Source organism: Rhamphochromis longiceps, linkage group LG2 (assembly GCF_057381845.1).
Source record: "Rhamphochromis longiceps isolate RC_006_pf linkage group LG2, R_longiceps_female_GT1.1, whole genome shotgun sequence".
In the NCBI taxonomy this organism is placed as follows: Eukaryota; Metazoa; Chordata; class Actinopteri; order Cichliformes; family Cichlidae; genus Rhamphochromis; species Rhamphochromis longiceps.
In genome coordinates, this window is record NC_140558.1 from 33,346,501 (window position 1) to 33,366,380 (window position 19,880).

General features: G+C 39.1%; 1 protein-coding gene across 1 annotated transcript; it reads right to left on the reverse strand.

The window, feature by feature from the left end:
- Positions 1–8,782: 8,782 nt before the first annotated feature.
- LOC146677598 (arylsulfatase I-like) lies at positions 8,783–18,875 on the reverse strand. Its single transcript, XM_085424048.1, has 2 exons — positions 12,868–18,875; positions 8,783–12,205 (listed from the first exon to the last, which is right to left on the reverse strand). Exons 1-2 carry the CDS (start codon positions 13,179–13,181, stop codon positions 10,807–10,809), a joined length of 1,713 nt encoding a protein of 570 aa, XP_085280174.1. The 5' UTR covers positions 13,182–18,875; the 3' UTR covers positions 8,783–10,806.
- Positions 18,876–19,880: the final 1,005 nt, after the last annotated feature.

Sequence of the window (19,880 nt, forward strand, 5' to 3'; positions counted from 1 at the left end):
GGTTATGTAACACTTCTTCTCCTCCTTCATCTACCGGGTTCATGAACCTAACATCAGCATACATTACTTCCTGGTCTTCTCTGCAGAGAAGCAAGATAACATCATAACATATTTTCCATTGCAGACAGGAAAGCACACAGACTGGAGTAGACTAGACTAGACTTCCCAGACTTGGATGGATTTTTTTACCTTTGCACAGAGCTATTTTGTTTATCATTGTTATGTTAAAGCTAGCAAGTTAGCTAACAAATTTAGCTGAAATCTGATGAAAAGATCAAGAAACCTTTAGCAAGAAAATATTTTTGTATATGTATAAAAAGTACCATACAAACCTGTGTTGTATTACCTCCTTGACAATTGCTTGTAATGTTTTCCATAAAGAGAATAATAATAACAATGATAATATTCTGTCATTAGTTTGGGATCTGGGTGCATCACATGTTAACTATGTGTCAGCTCTCTTGTTCTGACTCATTTGTATGTGACATTTCAAAGACTGAAATGTACTGCCATTATTTTGAGACTCGTCACAGTTTTAAGCCATGTATCAGTTTAAAAACTGTTCAGGAGGTTTTGTTTGTGAAACTGATGATTTGATGCTTTGTCATTCAGAGCTTCAAAGTGGGAAAGGAAGTAGATTCATATCTTCTTAATTGCAGAAGTGGACATACAGGGTGATGAAGTACATTCAGACAGTGCTGCTGTTTCACACTTTTCTGAAGCTAAGCTAAATTTCTCATATGAGCCTCCTCTCATTTGATTTCCTCTGGTTCAGTTACTTCACCCAACACTGCTGCTGTTTTTGCTACAGGTAGTTGTTAGCCTCTGTTAAGTGCTGTTAGCCGGTGTTAGAGAAACTTTCCTTGAAGTCGATCTAACATTGACACCAGTGGCGGAGCATGGGAGTGGCTTACTGGGCTTAAGCCCGGGTTGTTTGTTCAGAAGCCCGGGGTCTTTTGGAGTGTAATTTTTTCATAGTTAGATGCCTGGCTGACAACTGTATAAAGCAAAAAACTACACATAGTGCGCACTGTGGGAATTTATGACTGTGCGTAAATCCCCCCTAATATTGGTATGATCCGAGCTCAGACACTAAGCGAGGGGGCGGGGGGAGCTGCTGCCTGTTGGAGAAACGGAGCCAGGCAGACAGAGGAGAACTGAAGTTTGACCAGGTACCAAAGCAAATCATTCGTACTGTACAAATAATGTAAATATGACGGTGAATCACGAAAAATTGATATCAAAATGATCACTTGACCCATATTACATTACTCGCTCTTCAAGTGACTCAACAAATGGCAAAATAAAAAGCAGAGCCAATTACTCTTTCAGTCATTTATACCCCCCCCCCCCCCCCCCCCCCCCAAAAAAAAAAAAAATCCCACACAATCATACTACCCATTAGGGCTAAGCCCCAGGTGTTTCAAATGTCTGCCTCTGATTGACACTTAGCAAATAGACTTTCATACGATGTGAGAAATCAGGTGGCAAAATGTTGGCTTATAACCAGAGGTTATTGTTTAGCTGACTTAATGTCAGCTATCTTGAGTTTGGAGGATGGCACATCTAATGATAAGTCAGTCATGTTTTCACTTCTTTAGTGAAAGGGACCCATTCTCAGATGATAAGACATAAAGGTATGATCCTTCATATGTTATGTTTGAAGGTGCAGACACTAATTAAAATTTGCCTGCACATGCATAAAGGTGATTAGGCAATATCCATCTCAGCCACTGGATTCAAGGTGGCAGGGCAACTTCTCAGCCTTCACAAATCAGCCTGCTCCTATTTAAGTAGTTTTAATGGGCAAATTCTGAGTTCACAAATATACTTTGGTTTGTTGTTGTGTTTGCTCCTGCAAGCATTATTGTATTCAAATATGTGCATGTCCTTTTTAGACACAATTTCATTTATGTACAAGCAACAGTAATACCTCCGTAAACCAGTAGAGGGAAACTTTACATCTCTTCATACTGATGATGAATCTTGTTCACGTCTCAGCTTTCATTAACAAAACAGTGCGTGATCAAAACGCCAGAGCATGTGACAACGCATACAAGGAGAATTACCTGAAAGGTTTTTGATTTTAAAAAAAAAAGGAAATATATAAATTCAAGCTCTTGCATTTAAAACCAAGGAGCTGGTGGTAGACTTCAGCACACACAAACATCCTCCACTGCAACCATTAAACAGTCAAGTTATGGATATTGAGGCTGTGGACAGCTACCTTGGTGTTTACCTGAACAATAAACTGGACTGGACTCATAATTCAGACGCCCTCTACAGGAAAGGGCAGAGCAGGCTGTACCTGCTGCGGAGACTCAGGTCTTTTGGAGTGAAGGGCCCACTCCTGCAGACCTTCTATGACTCTGTGGTGGCCTTGGCCATCTTTTTTGGTGTGGTCTGCTGGGGCAGAAGCATCTCTGCTGAGGACAGGAAGAGACTGAACAGCTGATCCGGAGGGTCAGCTCTGTTCTTGGATGCCCTCTGGACCCAGAGGAGGTGGTGAATGACAGGAGAATGGTGGCTAAGCTGTCATCACTGTTGAACAGCATCTGCAACCCTATGCAGGAGTCTCTGACAGCACTGAGCAGCTCCTTCAGTGGCAGGCTGCGGCACCCACGGTGTGGGACGGAGAGATTTCGAAGGTCTTTCCTCCCCTCTGCTGTCAGGCTCTCACAAAACTTCGCAACTGACCAAACACACGCATCCACAAATGTGCAACAACACTAAGTGCAGTACTCTTTTTCTGACAACGTTGTTATTTTCTACTCAGTTGTATATAGTATTTGTATTCTATTTTATTCTATTGTATACAGTATAGTATTTTATTTAATTCTATTGTGTACATTTGTGTACAGTATCTTTTTCTTATTGTTATCCTATTCCAGTGTTTTTCAAATTTTTGCTATCTAACTTTGCACTGTCCACTTTCTGCTGTAACAAAACAAATAATAAAGGTTATCTTATCTTATCTTAATTTAGTTAAAGTTAAAGTTAATCATTAAAGTTAAAGTTAATTTAGTTAAAGTTAATCATTACTGTTTGTATTCATGGCAGCAGCAAACACAAAACTAGTGTAAAAATAAGGACCAGTTTTAACTTGATAGTTAAAAAAGTGAAGTGGCCTTCACCTACTTCCCTTAGTTTTGTTCAGATGGTTTTGTTTTTTGTATTTTTAGAGTTTCCAATAAGATGCTTCTAAAATATTGGCATGAATAAAATATTTATATTCATCACATTTTATTTTTTTGACCTACAGAAGTGTGTGAAAAGCACTTCTAAATTCTTTAATATTTGCTGGAAAAACTGGAAATAAAGGCAGCATAAAAAGCAAAATAGAGATTGCAACATTCTAACATCAGTGCATACATTTAAGTTGTATAACCACCTTAAATCTTCAACCCAGCCTGAAGTCATATTTCTGCACAGGGTTGTTGTTGTTGTTTGGAGTCTTTAACACTCCCTGAGTCCAGGAGAAGCTGAGCAGAGGCTCCTCTCCACGCCTCAGCCTGACCACCTGTTTCTCATCAGCCTCATTTACAACCTGCATTTAAGGTCCCACTTGAGCTTGAGCAAATCTGCCAGATTGTCTGCTTCCTTAGTGTTGTACACATTACAAACACATTACAAACACACTGTTAAAGTGTATGTGTAAAAAAAAAATTAGAAATGTAGTAACAATGTAGTAAAATAATTATAAAATGACATCTAGCTCAGTTCAACTTTTAGAAAACAAAGGAATAAATAATACATTTTTATGTAAGTTTGCCAAAAACTGTACAAAAAAGATCTGTGAATAAAACTGAGGAATGTTTAACTCTTGTTTTTTTAACAAGATGATGACAGTACAACTAGCAAAATTATCAACAATTGCTAAGTAAACCAGAAATCATGTCTTCTTTATGCAATATCAAATGCAATAGTCACGTATCTGATTGTGATAAAGCTGAGTGGTCATTGCTGTTGTAGCTTAAGTAGTAGTAGCAGCTTAAGAAAATTGATCTTTGTCATCATTTAGTGTGTTAACACAGTCAGCAACAGCTTCCAACAGCATCCTGTTAGCGATCAACTTCTGAGGAGGATGTGTAAAAACTTTGACCAAGAGTAGCATTATTATGTGCATCACACTTCTTTCTCTGATGGTGAAAAAAGCAGTTGTCTCTTTGCTTCGTCTTTGAATTAACAAGAACTGGACATTGGACAGTATTGGACCCAGGATTTAGAATTCTTAGTTTGTATTCTTCAGGTTAGGATTTTATTTATATTTTCTTATCATAGTCGAGGTCTCTAGTCTTACTTATTGTTTATTTGAAATCTAATTAGGAAAATGGAGATACACAACAGTAAATAAGAACTGTAATCCAGGATGTGATACAAATGTTGATAATGTTCTAAAGAAGTGAGCTTTGATGAAAAGTTGAATCTCCAAGTCGAATTTTTGAGAGGAATTAAATATTATACCGAGGTTCTTTTGGGGGGTCTAAGCTGATGGTTAATGGCATTAAAAACCAGGATTTCAGCTTTAAGGGTGACATCATTATGTGAAAGCCAAGTTTCAGCCTCAGGGCCTTATAGAAGAGGACCAGTTTGTCAGATATGGAACTGATTTAGAGCAGCGCTCGGATGCCAAAGCATTGCTCAAGACATAAATTATTATTTTAAGGTCCACTATATCAAATGTATCAATTCATACAAGCAGAGCTGAAAAGTACAGGCTCTTTGCTGTGACACAATTTAAACAGCAGCTGGTGGAAAATGTGTTGTGGTTAAGTTTAAAAAAAAAACGTTGACCTTTTCCTGCTCGGTTTTTGGTTTTGTTGTTCTACTTTTTGGTAGGTGGAGGGTTATACAAGTACAATTTTAAACGCAACGCCTTTAAAAACCAATAGAGGGAAACCTCACACCTACCCATATGTATACCGAATCAGTCATAATCGTATTACGTAATAAGGTATTACTGAATTTTTATTGTTAGTTGTGCACTGTATTTGAAATGTTCACTGACATTTGTTATCCACTGGCACCAGTTCCAGTTGAGCCACAGAAAGCTTTCACTTGACGTCATAATTAATTCAAATTCAGCTGCAAGTAATAATTATAGTGAGTTTGTTGTCATGATCCTGAGTCGTTGGCCCAGCGATTTGAGTTTATTCTAGTTTCATGAGTCTTTCCTTGCATAAGGAAGACGATTTAAGTTTGTTTTGTACAGTTTAGTTCCTTTATTGAGTTTATTTGTATTTCTAGTTTCTTTTTTTTTAGGTTCCTTTTGTACCTTTGACTCGTTCCTGTGTCTCCTCTGAGAGTTAGTCGTGCCCTTTGTATTTATCTGTTTCCTTAGTCTTGTCTGTGTCTCCTCCCTCTGCTCCCTGTTTTTAGTCAGTCTGGGTCTCAGTGTGGGTTTCTCGTGTCTTCCTGTTTTGTTTTGATAGTCACGTGTCCTGTGTCCATCACGTTCAGTTGTTTGCTGTCTCGCCAGTTAGATCATGTCCAGCCCTGTTTCCCAGGTGTTTCCCCTCTGCACTTATTCCCTTTGTATAAATTGTCTGCATATCCTCCACGTCTGTGTGCGTGCCATCTGCTTAATATATCTCAGTTTAGTTTCCTTATGAGTTCCTTGGTTAGCATATTTGGTAATTCAGCAAAAAAGCTACATTTCAGTTTAGTTTTGCCTGTGAGTCTACATTTGGGTTCTCAACTCTGGCTGCTTCACACAGTTACATGACAGTTGTATTTATATGACATTTTGTTTTTGATAGCATAGAATAGTCATTCTCAAAGCCAAATAACACAACACAAAGCATGACCTCAAAATATATGCAGTGATTATACTTGATACAGTATCTGTTGCATGTTTCAAAGAAGTGCGAAGGACACACCTTAAACCACTCATCACCTTAAACCCATCTGCAGCTTGTTTTTTCCTGTCTACTTTCCTGTTAGCAATCAGTTGTAGATAAGTGAATGGATGAACTCAAAAAGACATCACCACATGTAATTTTAAAAATATTAGTTGAAATTTGAAAAATTTTCTCTTCATTCTTTTATTTACTTTATTTAAAGGCCACTGTGCTGACATGAAGTGTTGCAGCAATCAAAAAACTGGAATCTCAGCACTTCAGATTTTTGATATATTTTCTGCAGTTCCGTGTTCTGAGTTAAGTTTTGCCATACAAGGAGTGATTTTCATTGTAAACAGTTACTACAGTTTGAAGGAAGTGAAACATGTCAACATACAAACCACAGGCATGCCTGCAGCATCTTCCACAAAATCTCATTTTGATCTGTTATTTCTTTTGATTTTATCCTGCCCCATTTGCCTACAGTCACATACAGTCCTGTCAGTTATAACAGTTTTAGCTTTTAAACTATTAATTTTTTTATCACATGTTTATTCAGTGAAAGAAACATATGAGTTAAATGACAAATTTAAAAAAAACTTTAAGAAATCAAAAGGTTTAATATACCTTTTATTATATTTCTAGCTAATGCTATACATAAAAAAATTACATTGAAATTTTGATTTATTTATTTATTTTTTTTACTTTAGTGTTGCATAATCAGGCTTCAGACAGGCTTTAGAAATGAACATTTTAATCATCTACATACATTTTTTGGATCAATTTCCATTCTGTTTTATTTATATTTCACCAAATCACAATTACAGTTGCTTCAATGTGCAATATATTGTACAGTAAAGACCCTACAAAAACCCTTACAGACAAAACCCCAACAAGTCTTTTTCAGTATGTACAAGTATAAAATGAAAATATCACAGTCACCTCCTGATTTCTTTTTTTGTAGTTTGATATTTTTTTTCCCCAATTTTTAGGAATCTTTAGTTCAGTGTCCAGTGTTGATTATTGAAGAGGTCAGCTCAGTCATCTTGTTGCTTAAAGTACAGGAGCACGTGAACCTGTAAAAATATAGAAAAGATACAGCAGAACAAACACTTTTTAACTTCCCCATCCAATTATGTTATTCAGTGAATGATGCAGTTGCTTATTGAGCATTGTTGATCATTAGACAGCATGTTACCTTGTTTACGATGGTTAATTTCTCTACACGCAAAACAGCATGACACTGCTATCAGGAGAAATGCCAGTACACAACAGGCTATGACCAGGTAAAGACACTTGTCTGCTGAGGGAAGATCACAGTGATAACAATTAGAAATTTATTTAAGTGTTCAACGTAAATGTCACTGTATTTGCAACATAGAAGATCCCAACATGAAACAAGTCAGTTTGTTATGAGGCTGAGGTATCAGATTACAGATATAAAAACATAATGAATCCTAGACATTTTTCTTAGCTACCATTATGCAGTTTCGATCATGGCTGAATACTTCATTAATTGATCTTGATACATGTATCAAGAACCCGAGGTTATGTTTCTTCCAAGATCTTTACTTCTTGACAGTTCCAGATTCACATTTGTTCTTATCTTTTATTCCTTTTCATTTGTTCTGTGAAACACTTAGTTAAGAAAAGTGTTATGTAGATAAAGTTTATTGCTCTGACTGTGATTATTTGCTAACTCCCACTAAACCACACCAGAGGTATAGTGTTAGACACTGAAGAAAAACCACACTGACAACTTCTGTTGAACCACCTGTTTCCTGTCATAAAACCACACCTACTACAACACATCCATTTCACAGCTTAATGTGCTCATATATGGAACGCCAGGACTGCCATAATGAATTAATTAAATACACCATTAAATAATTAATTAAATGTGTCAATAATTAATTAATTACATGTGTCATAACTATTTATTTAATTAATTAATTCCAATTTTAATTAATTATTGCCACATTTAATTAATTATTTAATGGTGTATTTAATTAATTCATTATGGCAGTCCTGGCGTTCCATACTCATATAGTGCAGCTAGTAATAATCAGTGACCAAGTGGAAAGTTTTAGTGTGCCTTTTAAGTTTAGGTGGTAGTTACTGAGAAATAAAAAGATAACTAAATTGTGGTATGAACAGCTGCCCTTGTGTGGCTAAAATAACTGAAAATACCAACAGATACAAAAATGTTGTATCAACAAATATTCTGTTCATTCTTCTCAAGAAATCGAAAACATTAAACAACATGATACATTTGCATGTCTCTGCATTTTCTCTGTTTCATCTTCTATCATTAGTTGCACAAGAGATGTGTACTGTGTTTAATAGTTCTACTCCCACATGCTTACATTTCTGATTAACTGTATAATAATATTAAAAATATAAAATCATGAGTAAGTTACCTTCGAAGTTCCAGAGTGCCTTGCCTTCAAAGTTTCCATTGCCTTTAACATCCAGGGTGAAATTAATGTTTTTCTCTTGGACTCCATTTGAATTAAAGACCTCAATGCTGTATTGACCTGAGTCACTCCTCCTCACGTTTGTGATCTTGATTGTCCCGTTGTTGATTATAAATGTTAGTCTGTTGTTAAATTCCTTGTCTGTTGTTGTTGTTTTTCCTTTCTTCATATTGAACACAGTTTTTGTCTCAGTGGGAAGCACCTTCGAACACTGCAGTTGACAGCCATTAGCATCAGTCATCACTTGGATATATACAGTTTCTTCAAGAAGAGGAGAGCATGGACATGTGCTCGTCCTGAGGTCACAAGTAGTCTCATCAACTGGAACCAGAGCTGGAAAAGATGCATTCAAAAGAACATGAGTGGAAATAATTCACACTACAAATGTAAATGTTTGGCATCTTGTGAGGATGATCTTACCATGAGTTCCCGCTGCCATTAGCACAAGAATAAGAAACTGCTCCATGCTTTTTATTCACCCACGCTGTGGTTTTAATGTTTTAAAATGAATCTAGAAAATTTTGGACACATCCGGGTGTAAATCTGCTGTGAACCTCAGCCCTAACTGACAGGAAACAGTAAACGGGAGATGATATAGGCAGGGTATTTTCACAGGGGCAGGAAATAAAGTGATTCACTTTCCTTGCCAACACAAAGAGAACTGAGACAGGCTGCTGTACTGAACTGATCTTAAGAAATATTTACCACATATGAACAAATATGTTCTCCTCTCTGTTGTAATTGCATGTGAAAACTTGAATCTAAACAACACTGGGAACTGCAGTCACACTTTCAGAACAGTCAGCCACACGTGGTACGTTGGTTACCACAGATAGTGTGAGAAAGAGCAAACCAAAACTAAAGTGACAAATTAAGTCACCGATAGTCCAGAAGCTTCTGTGAGGAGAACTTTATTGTTTAACAGTCTTTACAGGGTGTGCAGGAGAGATGTCTTTTTCTGTTTGTAGGTTTGCATAAGTTTGCTTTCCAAAAAGGAAGAGAAATGAAAGATATAGAACAAATAAAATGCAGACAACCTGGTTAAAAGCACCACACGAAAAGGATGCAAATCTTTGCCACAATATGAAACTGTGAGGCAATGTTCTCCAGAAAATATTAAAACACAGAATCCTCTTATCCAACAAAGGAGGCTGAATTCAATATGAAAAATCATGATTTTTTGACTCACAAGTATTTGGGTAAAGAAAACAAATTCAAATGATACAGAGTTTTATGTGAATAAGTTTGTAATAGCACAATAAACTTTAAAAAGTAAATATCAAATAGTCACTATGAACATAGTAACATTAAACATTGCAGCTCTGCACAGGTGGAAGCAAGCTTTACAATTCTTCACTTACTCTTAATTAAGGTTAGTAAGCAAGAGGAGTGATGGAGAACAGAATAAGAAGAATAAAAATGATCATTAGAAAAGAAGAATGTACATTGCTTACTTACATTTTAATGGACGCACACAACAGGACAGGCTAAGGCAGTAACACACATATAATCACTCAACTGGAACTGAGAAAACCCATCTGTGTGAAAAAAAAAAAGAACCTACATCGGTAGTTCCTGTATTACAGTAGAGATGGAAGCTACCACTCTTATAGGGGTGCAGTAAACCTGTGCGAATAGTACGGGGCTTTTAAACACACTGAAGCTACTTTGACTTTTGTTTTCCATGCTTCCTCCTACCCTGCTCTAAAAATAGAAGAAACAGCTATGTCTGTACATGCATGTCCACCAGCATATATGTGCCCGGCTGGGCATCTCATCACTTTTTATTCTGGCACAATGAGGCAAACAAGCCTGTTTTTTAAAACATATTGCTATGTTGCTTTGTACTGGTTTTTGCTAAAGTCCTTGCAATCGTTCAAGCTCATCGTGAATAGCTGTGACAAATGAAGAAGGAAGCCCTCTTCTAATATTCAGTGGAACAGGTAGCTGCTATAAAAAGTACAGAACAGCACAAAAAGAATCTGATGTGTACAGAAACAAAGAATATTCTTCCAGTAGAAAATATGTAAATACAATAATCCAGAGGCTAATTTAATGAAGGAAATAATGTCTACAATTAATGTCACATTGCCACAGAGGTAGTCATCATTTACATTAATCAAAGCTAGAAAGCTTCTGATGATTCCACCTTGTCATTCTTGTCAAGTACACAGATTTTGAGTTTGTAAAACAACCCTTACCTGTGCAACAGTAAACACACTAGCACCTGTAAAATGGAATTCGCTCATGTGTTTTTGAAGCTTATAATGTTCACTTTTGCAAAACAAACACTTGTAATTGAGATACAAACAAATTAATAATGAAAACATCACCAATCGGTTATTCTTACAGAAATCGAACATGCACCTGCAGCTACAGCTCGATCTTGCAGAAACCTGGCCCATGAGTGAGAACACATCTTCAGATGTTCTCTCAACTAAAGTAGCACCTCTTCATTAAACCAGTGATTTTCTTTTGGTTGTGTTCTCCTATACTATGTTAGACATGATCCGAGTTTTTAGTTTCCCGAAAAATGACCTGCTTTTGGATAGCTTTAGCTTCTTCTTCCAATCCATGCTTTTTTTCTGGAAAAAACTGCCCCAGTTGTCCTCCTCCTCATCTCCTACCCAAGGGACCCAGGCACCTCCATTCAGATAGGGATCAGCCCGCGGATCCTCTGATGGGTACCTCACAGGCACTGCAGTGCGATTGTAGTACACCAGTCTGGCAAGCAGCTGCTTCACAACATCCGGTCTCTGCTCAGAAAGGTCATAACGTTCATAGGGGTCCCCGGAGATGTTAAAAAGCCACACTGTTTTTCGAGGACGTGTGTGACGCTCCTGCTTCCACCAGCTACTGGGGAAACCTGGAAGTATTTGTGGTGGAATCCAGTCTCCATAACCAGGGTCTCCTGTCAGAAGTTTCCAATCTCCAGCTCGTATGGAGGCCTGAATGGCTGTATTCCAAATGCCATATCCTTTCTGCAGGGAGCCAGTGTGTGCATGGTTATACAGAGGGTCGATGTTGTGCAGGATTTCCAGCCTAGGTGATTCTTTTCCTTCACTGATGGCCTCCCACACATTATACCCATCAACCCCCTCAGTGAGGGACTCATCACCACCTGCTAATCCCACTAATGTGGGATACCAATCAGTAATGTGCACCAGTGATTTGCTCACCCTCCTCTTTTTCCTTAACAGAGGGCTGTGGACGAATCCCAGACCCCGGATGCCACCTTCCCAGTAGGTTCCTTTACGTCCTCTAAGAGGCCAGTTACTTCCACCAGACAAGGGCTGACCTCCATTGTCTGTAGAGAAAATGATGACACTGTTCTGATAGTATCCATACTTGCGGAGAGCGTATGTTATATTACGAACCGCTTCATCTACAGCTGACACCATAGCAGCATACTTCCTGCGTGCCACATTTTCCAGCCCAAGGTAGGGGTAGATGTACTCATCTGGATATTGTAAGGGTGTGTGAACAGCTTGGAAGGAGAGGAAGATGAACAGCGGTTGGGATTGAGGATCATGGGTTGCCAGGATCTTGCGTACTCTCCTTGTGTACAGATGCGTGGAGTATTTTCCACTCTGACCCCAGGCAACTGACTCCCCCTCATGGAGATCAAAGCCACACAGCCCAGAGCCATCACAGCCATCATAGGTGTAGTAGTTAACACTCCCCGTTAAGGATCCAAAGTATGTGTCAAAGCCACGGCGAGTGGGTAAGCACTCCTTCTTATAGAACCCCAAGTGCCACTTCCCTACCATGTGGGTGGAGTAGCCGAGTTCCTGTAGCCTCTGAGGGAGCGTGACCTGGTCAAAAGGCAGGCAGTTAGGCTGGCGAGGTCGGATGATGGAGTGCTGAAGACCAGTGTGGATTTGGTACCTGCAGAATTTAAGATTAAGAAAATATTTAAAAGGAAAAATATATTGTTTGCATTTAGGGATAAGATTCGTTTTTGAGGTTGCATATCTTTTGGGCGCAATAATAAAGGAGGGAAATCTGATATCAAGACAGCCTTAATCCATATCATCCAATCACATCCAACAGGTTAAACAGAAATGTGAATAAGAGGGGTTGTAAAGAGGTTTAGAAAAATAGAACAGGGAGAAGGAGACTGCCCTGTTTTTCTCAAACAGGTTATGGTGATTGGCATGAAGATACACTCCAGATTTGTGTCTGTTTATATTTGTATGCCAGTCAAAACACAGACAGAAGGCTGTGTAATAGCAAGCACATCTTTTACATCCTTTTTCTTTAATTGGAAATATATAGTCGGAAATCACATGTTTGGACCTGATTGATAGCTTTGAAACATAAAAGCTGTACACTTTCTAGATTTGCCATTATCTCTAGAAGAGTGGTCTTGGTTCCACTGTCCCCATGCATTCAAATACAAGCTCACAAAACAGGAAGCTGCTTTAAAATCCAGTAGTTTAATTCATCAGGCAGCAGTTACATCTATGTTAAACATCAGTATGGTCTAATTCTAGGAATACAAAGCATTTATTTTAAATAAGGAGCAGTCCAGTCACAGGACACTTTACCTGCCAGTGATGAATTGACTTCTGGATGGGGTGCAGATGGGCTGGATGTAATAATTCTCCAGCTTCACGCCATCCGCAGCCAGTTTATCCAGCACCGGTGTCCTGATGTCTGAGCTATGATAGCCAATGTCATTGAACCCCTGGTCATCTGTCATAATGAAAATAATATGAGGGGGTTGAGGGACAGGAAATCTGCCAATAAAAGGTTTTTCTGGATCGTTTTCCACCTGGTTAGGGCTCATCAGATCCCAGGTCAGGTACCCGAGGCTCAGCAGGCTCATCATGGAGAAACCGGTGAGAGCTGTCGTTGCCATGGTTCCTGTGACGCTTTAAATTACTTAAGCTTGCTTGTATTTAGTAAGCTGGCGCTAAATAACAATGCAGTGAGACTCAGGGTTAAAAAAAATCCCCTCATAAGGTGTTGCAAGTAACCCCTTGTACACTTGAATGGCAGTTAAGCAACCTAAAACTAAGAAAAGCTACACCTCCAGCCTCGCTGAATCTCCAAACACTTTCTGCCACCTTTGAAAGCATTCCACTTTTCCAAGTGTTCCTGTTAACCCCGCCCAGTTGCCTTGCTGCCTCACTGAAATAATATCAGCCCCTACTGACCCCACTGCCAAAGAAAATACAGTATTTCTACTACATCCAGGTGTTAATGGAGAGTTTACATCTCACATTAGTGATACTTCTGCTGAATTTGGACATTGTGCTGCATTATTCTAGATATTAATGTAGCTTTGTTGGTCTTTGACTGTAAAAAATAGCTTTAAAAACATACTTAGTACTCAAAATAATTGCATCATAGACTCTCCTCTTCATTTGTGCTCCATCATGATCATCATTTCAATATGCCACCCTATAAACTTCAGAAAACCTTAGAAAGCAAGAGCAATATCTCCCCATCTGACCTGGTTAAAACACAGTTGACAGAGGGTCTACAGAAAAAAAAACACCATGTGTGGGGGAGATTTGAGTCTCAGGGTGGCTGTGGGGCCCTACAGACACAGGTCTCCACTCTACTCTGTACTGCACTCACAAACACTCTTATTTTTCCTGCTGTTTCTGCGCACTGCAGACCCTACGAGAGAGACAGAACAGACTTCTCTGACTCTGATAACATCTCCAGCTGGGCGTCATGGAAGCACTTTACAAATCATCCAGTGGGTCAACAGAAAGCAGCAGGACTGCACAGCCTCACCCACAGCTCCTGGAGGTATTTCTCCACAATATCTGCACTGTAGATCACCATCATGATACAGGTTCACTTTGACTGGGAACAGTGGAATAGCTGTAGAGAACAGCTAAAAATCAGACTATAAAAAGTAGAAAATAATTAATCTAACATACATTGGGTATTTGCCTGTCACTGTGAATCACAAGTGTTTTTGAGCTCTGGTGCTGTTGAAGCTAGGATCAGGCTTCATTTCATAGCAGAGCTAAAAGCACAAAGTGATTGACGCTGTTCCCTTCAGGGCCGTCTCCTTGCGAAACACTGCACAGTTTCCACTGAACATTGCACTCCTTCTTGAGGTCCTTCATTGGCAAAAATGGCAACAATGCAATTCTGGGAAACAGGGCGATTTTACAGGGAATCAAATTTGAAAAATAAGGCTGGTGGTTAATATTTCTTTTGCTTTAAATCTTGAATATAATGAATACTTCATGGTCACCAACGTCAAATGTGGCTAGCAGACAAAAATAAACTGATATACTGAAGCGAGGAGTTGGTCAACATAGTGAGATGTAAAACATCACACCTTGCAAGTGTTGATATTGAGGTTTGTGGGCATGGAGGTCGTGGGGTGCAAAAGGAAGAATGACCCCGCCCCCCAAAAGAGTATAAAGCTGAGGTTGATGGGCATGTTTGTCTTGAAGCAGGAAAGGCATCTTTAGAGCGGAGCTTTAGACTTTATGACAGAACAAACAGAGAAAGAGGGAGGAAAAGGGACCTGAAGTTTTATACGATCATGTTTATTCTCGTGCTGTTCTAGAGGGAATACATTACATATCATGATTGTGATATTACTGCTTTTCCTCAAAAGTATGCAAAAAATTAGAGGAAAGAGAGTTTCCTGGTCTTTGGGCAGCCACACTTATGAGATGTGACTCATCTGTTTTCTGCCGCTCAGAGCTGTAACTGCGGCAGCTCGCCAGGCTGACAACAACTCTGCTCACATCCAAGACCACAATGCAAACAACACGTATACGAACACTCACGTCTATCACATCCACAAATATTAACAGAGCCACGTCCCCAGAGACCCGACAGACTCTGAAGTCTAAAAAGACTGTGATAGGCCAATACCACAGATATATTCTTGCTCGCCTTCCACATTTGCTCTTTCTTTTATGGATTGTCATATTGCCAAAATAATTTCACCACGAACGCAAGGCTAAGCCACAAAATGGTTTGATGACAGTATTTACAGAATGAGTAACCTTACAATGCACCAGTAATAGAATATCACGGACCCTGAATAAACATCGTGCTCGGTTTCTGGAGGTTATTTTTAAAGTTGTTTGTTTGTTTTAACTTACGTTAGGCTCGTGTTTTTAAAAAATGTAAATAAAAATGGAATTTCTTAATATCCTCGTAAACCGCAGCTGTCTATTTCCAGTAAGCGGTCATTTCAGGCATGTTAAAAAAGGTCACTCTGCTTTAAGAAACCACTCATTCTGAGTTGTTGCTGTGGGAGTTAAATTTCACATTCTCAGACACTTATTTCACTATTTTAGTTATTGATTAACCAATTAAACTTGTTATGTGGTAACAACCTTTAAATCTGCTACATGGGAATTTCTCAGACTGAGATTTAATTGTGTTCACTGGCTGTTCATTACCCTCCTAATTTGCCAATTTCTTCCAGAGGATGTGAGCAAAGTGCTGTGAAGTAGGCTATCATAAATTTAACAACACTTCATTTTCCTACCCCGTAATTAACAGTGGAGCCATAAAACAGAATCCAGTTTCTTTAAGGATTTCTTAGCTTGAGCTGGAGAAAACCATTCATAAAGTTATAAATAGCAATGGTAGCTTTTGCTGGTACAGGTAGTTTTCAGCTCCTGTCTTGCTTCTGTGGTTTTTGCCTCTCTGTCACGTAAAGAGTAAATCAATAGCAGACCCACCCTAAAAGATTTGGATTTAGTAACACAAAATTATACTTTCACAGCATTTTCTCATCTTTACATCCCTGTCCAAACCGGTTCCAAGCAGGATTTTAAGGCCTTGAGAAATCCGACAATGAGTTTAAAGGGAAGTAGAGACGGCTGTGCCGGTCGGCAGCAGATGTTGGCTTTGGCTAAAGAAAGTGGTGCTGTTACTGAATACGGCTTCTCTGCTTCACTAGGAACACTACCCCCTTTCTAATCAACGCAGCCCTGCCGGTAAACCTCCACATTACCCCCACCTCTCACCCCAATTTTCTAATCTGAGTAAGACTGGATGGAACTGTTCTTTTTCCTCCTGTGTGCCAACTCTGAGGCAAAACTTGTACTTCAGCATGCTCAGCTTGTCATCTCTCCACTTTATACAATAGAAGCCTTGTTTCAGAATTTACTAAAAATGGCTTTTTCATCTTTTATCAATCTTTCAGCTACAGGTCATTTATTTGGGAGCAAAGTAAAGGCCAAAGACGCTTCCTCTCTCAGGTGAGTTTCATAAACAGTCCTCGACAACAACCAGGACCTACATACAGTTATATTAGCTATTCAAATGCAGAGAGAAGTAACTGAATAAGAGCACTGTAGATAAGAAAGTAGGGAGGTTAGTATGGTTAATTTGCGTAGGTTTTGACTCAGTTTACAAGTTACACAGAAGAAAAGAACTGTATTTACCAAAAAACAGGAACAGCGTTTAGATTCTGCTAACAGCATTATTATTGCCTCAGTTTCTCTTTGTGAACTTGTGTGGTTGCCTTTTACAGTGCAGTAGTTACCATGTCACAAGATCTGTCCCAGAATCAAGTGTTTAAGACTGATAACTTTAATTTCTAACTCAAATAAAGAGTAAACATTTCTTAGATTTCCTTTGTCTGGTGGGGTTTTAAAGTCCACATATCAGCCCTCAGCAGGTGGAAATCAGAGGAAGGGCTCAAACACATGGCCTTGGCCGTCGCTGAAGGTGTGTTTGATTTGGCTCATGTGGAGCTCCGGCAGCACCTGGTTGGCAAGGCTAGGCATAGCAGTTCATTAGGACCCTCCTGCAAAGCCCCTTGGATATACATCATAAGGGACTCGTTGAAGAATCCCTAAGGAGAGGGTGTTAAAAAAAAGTATAGCTCAGTTATGCTATTTTTTATTCTTTTATATATTTATTAATCACATGTGTGTAAGTGTTTCCACTTAACCAGTTTTACTGTTGTGCCAGTGTGGCAGCGATGACAGGTTGTGGCACCCAGACCTTGCCGTCTATAGCGGGTAATTAAATGGAGAGTGAGCACAGATGTGAGCTGTTAAATGTGTCCAGCGTAATTTATTTCCTGTGAAACAGGCTGCCATTTACAAGTGTAGCCTGTACAAATACTGCAGTCATTTTACAGAAACGTGCCATCAAAGCCGAGGGGAGCGTACTACTTCTTTTTCCTTGTGTTCAAGGATGTCTTTTGGTCCTCCCTCAAGCAGTAACTTTAGCTAAAATCCATTTTCTTACACTCGTCAATACCCAGTTTAATATATTGGAATGTTTGTTTGGAGTAAACATGAGCAAATTAAATATTACATTTTCTTTGCTCACTTTTAAATATTACAAATTAAAATTGTTTTTCTTCCACAAAACTTTGGTGGTCTGTCCCATCCCATCAACACTCTAAGAATGGGAGCTGAGTCAGCCTCATAACCTGCGCGTTGTCCAAACCAAATGTGTGTGTGTGTGTGTGTGTGTGTGTGTGTGTGTGTGTGTGTGTGTGTGTGTGTGTGTGTGTGTGTGTGTGTGTGTGTGTGTGTGAGAGTGTGAGAGTGAGAGAGAAGAGTATGAGGGGTAGCAAGCTTGTGGAAGATGGTGAAATCAAGCTCAGTGAGACCCACTGAGTGCTGACGTTGAGCTTGGACTACACACTGCTTTCCTTTTCTGGTTTTCCCTGATGAATGAGTCTCTTTCAGCTGCCTTGCTCTTACTGACCCCCTGCTTACCCAATACTCTCCTTTAGTTTGACCTAAGATCTCACCGCCAGCTTTCTCAGATCTTTTCACTGGCAGCATGTACCCATGCCCAATCACCATTAATGTCCTCCCACACCAAAGCAAAAAGTTAGACTTATATCCAAATACACCTGATAGAGTTGACTGACCTTTCTGGCAGTTTCTGGGATATTTCTGACTTGTTCACTTGCTTGAATAGCTTGTGGATTGTCTGGCTATGTGGATGGGTAATGGGTTTGTTTTTTTCGAACATGTGATTAAAAAAGAGAACTGAGTCAAGAAACCTAGAGCCACAAGAGCGAGCTAACAGAGACATAAAGGGTAGGTGTATTTTAAGACTTACAGTTATGTTTCCTGAATATGAGCAGGCAGTTTATGTTGGCTCTCACAGTTCATTTCTTGCCTTTTAACATATATGCCGAGGTGGATTTTGGTCTCTACAAATGTCCCGCTTTTACATATTTGTAAGGTTTGAGAACATCTCAACAGAGGGACAGGGTCTGTTACAATAGAGACACACATATACAGTCACTTCATGGGTACATCTGTTCAACTGCTTATAAACACAAATATCTAAATATAAGCCAATCACATGTGATCAACTCAAGATGAAGATGAAGATGCAGAAGTGCATCTCTGAACGCACAGCCAGTTAAACCCTAAAGCAGATGGGCTACAGCAGCAGAAGACCGCAGCAGGTGCAACTCCTGTTAATTATGACCAGGAAATTGAAACGTTGCTTCACATATGCTAACTGAACAATCCCAATTATTTTATTGCAACATTCAGATAGTAGATAGCTGAATTTGGCAAAATTTAGTAACGATGTGTGCATTGTTGCTGTCCCTTCATACCCAAAGTGTACCCATTTCGTGATGGCTACTTCCAGCAGGATAACACACTATGCCGCAAAGCTCAAATAATATGAAAGGGGTTTCTTGAACATCACAGTGAGTTCACTGTAGTGAAATGGCCTCCAGTCACCAGATCTCAATCCAATAAAGCACCCTTATGGGGTGTGGTGGAACAGGAGTGTCACACTGTGGATATCCAACCAAAATAATCTGTAGCAACTGTGGGATGATATCATGTCGATATGGCCCAAATTCTCAGAAAAATGTTTCTAGCATCTTGATAAATCTATGCCTGTTCTGCAGGAAAAAGGAAGTGGTGGGTGAATGTAACAGACAAAAGAGATCAAGCTTATCACACTATGCAGAACGCAAACGATCTTTTACACTGAAGACAAAGACTTATTACACAGCATGTTTTATCTGCTTCTACATGCAACATGCAGACAGTTGCACAGCGGAAGGAGCAATTGAAAGCAACCAGTTGTACACTTGGTGCTTTTAAGTAGTAGCTATAAAAAGACATTGCCCACTAGAAGCATGCCATGCCACAAAGCTGTCATATTGTTTGTTTGCTTTATATTAAAAGTGTTTATAGTAGCTGAACTGTAATGATAGAAGGGCAGATCAGATGTCTGCATTTTACCGGTAGAATCAGAGTAAATTTCCAGAACATCATTTATAAAATATGATTCGTCCACATCATGAAAATCATCCCCTCTTTGGGTAAAACTGAGCCTAAACTGGCCCGAATATAAGATAGTTAAAGGCAGATAGCAAAACACAAATATAAAAAGAAAATGATTTGGTTTAAATGGTTCAATGCTAATGTCAGTTTTCATTATAACATGGCTTTAAAATGCGGTGAAAAGACAGCTGAAAAAACCTCTGACACACATATGACTAACAGACTATATAAACTACTTTCCGTTATTAGCCCCTTATCGAAATGCATTGTGTACACAGGTTAAGTTTTCATTTGAATGCGTGATATTTTTGCGCGGACCGCTGACAGCGTTGCTA

Excerpts from the sequence above, each read along its gene's own strand:
- LOC146677598 (XM_085424048.1), bottom strand. The coding sequence starts at position 13,181 with ATGGCAACGACAGCTCTCACCGGTTTCTCCATGATGAGCCTGCTGAGC. Across the intron at positions 12,206-12,867 it reads AGTCAATTCATCACTGGCAG|GTACCAAATCCACACTGGTC; the intron begins GTAAAGTGTCCT and ends TAAATTCTGCAG.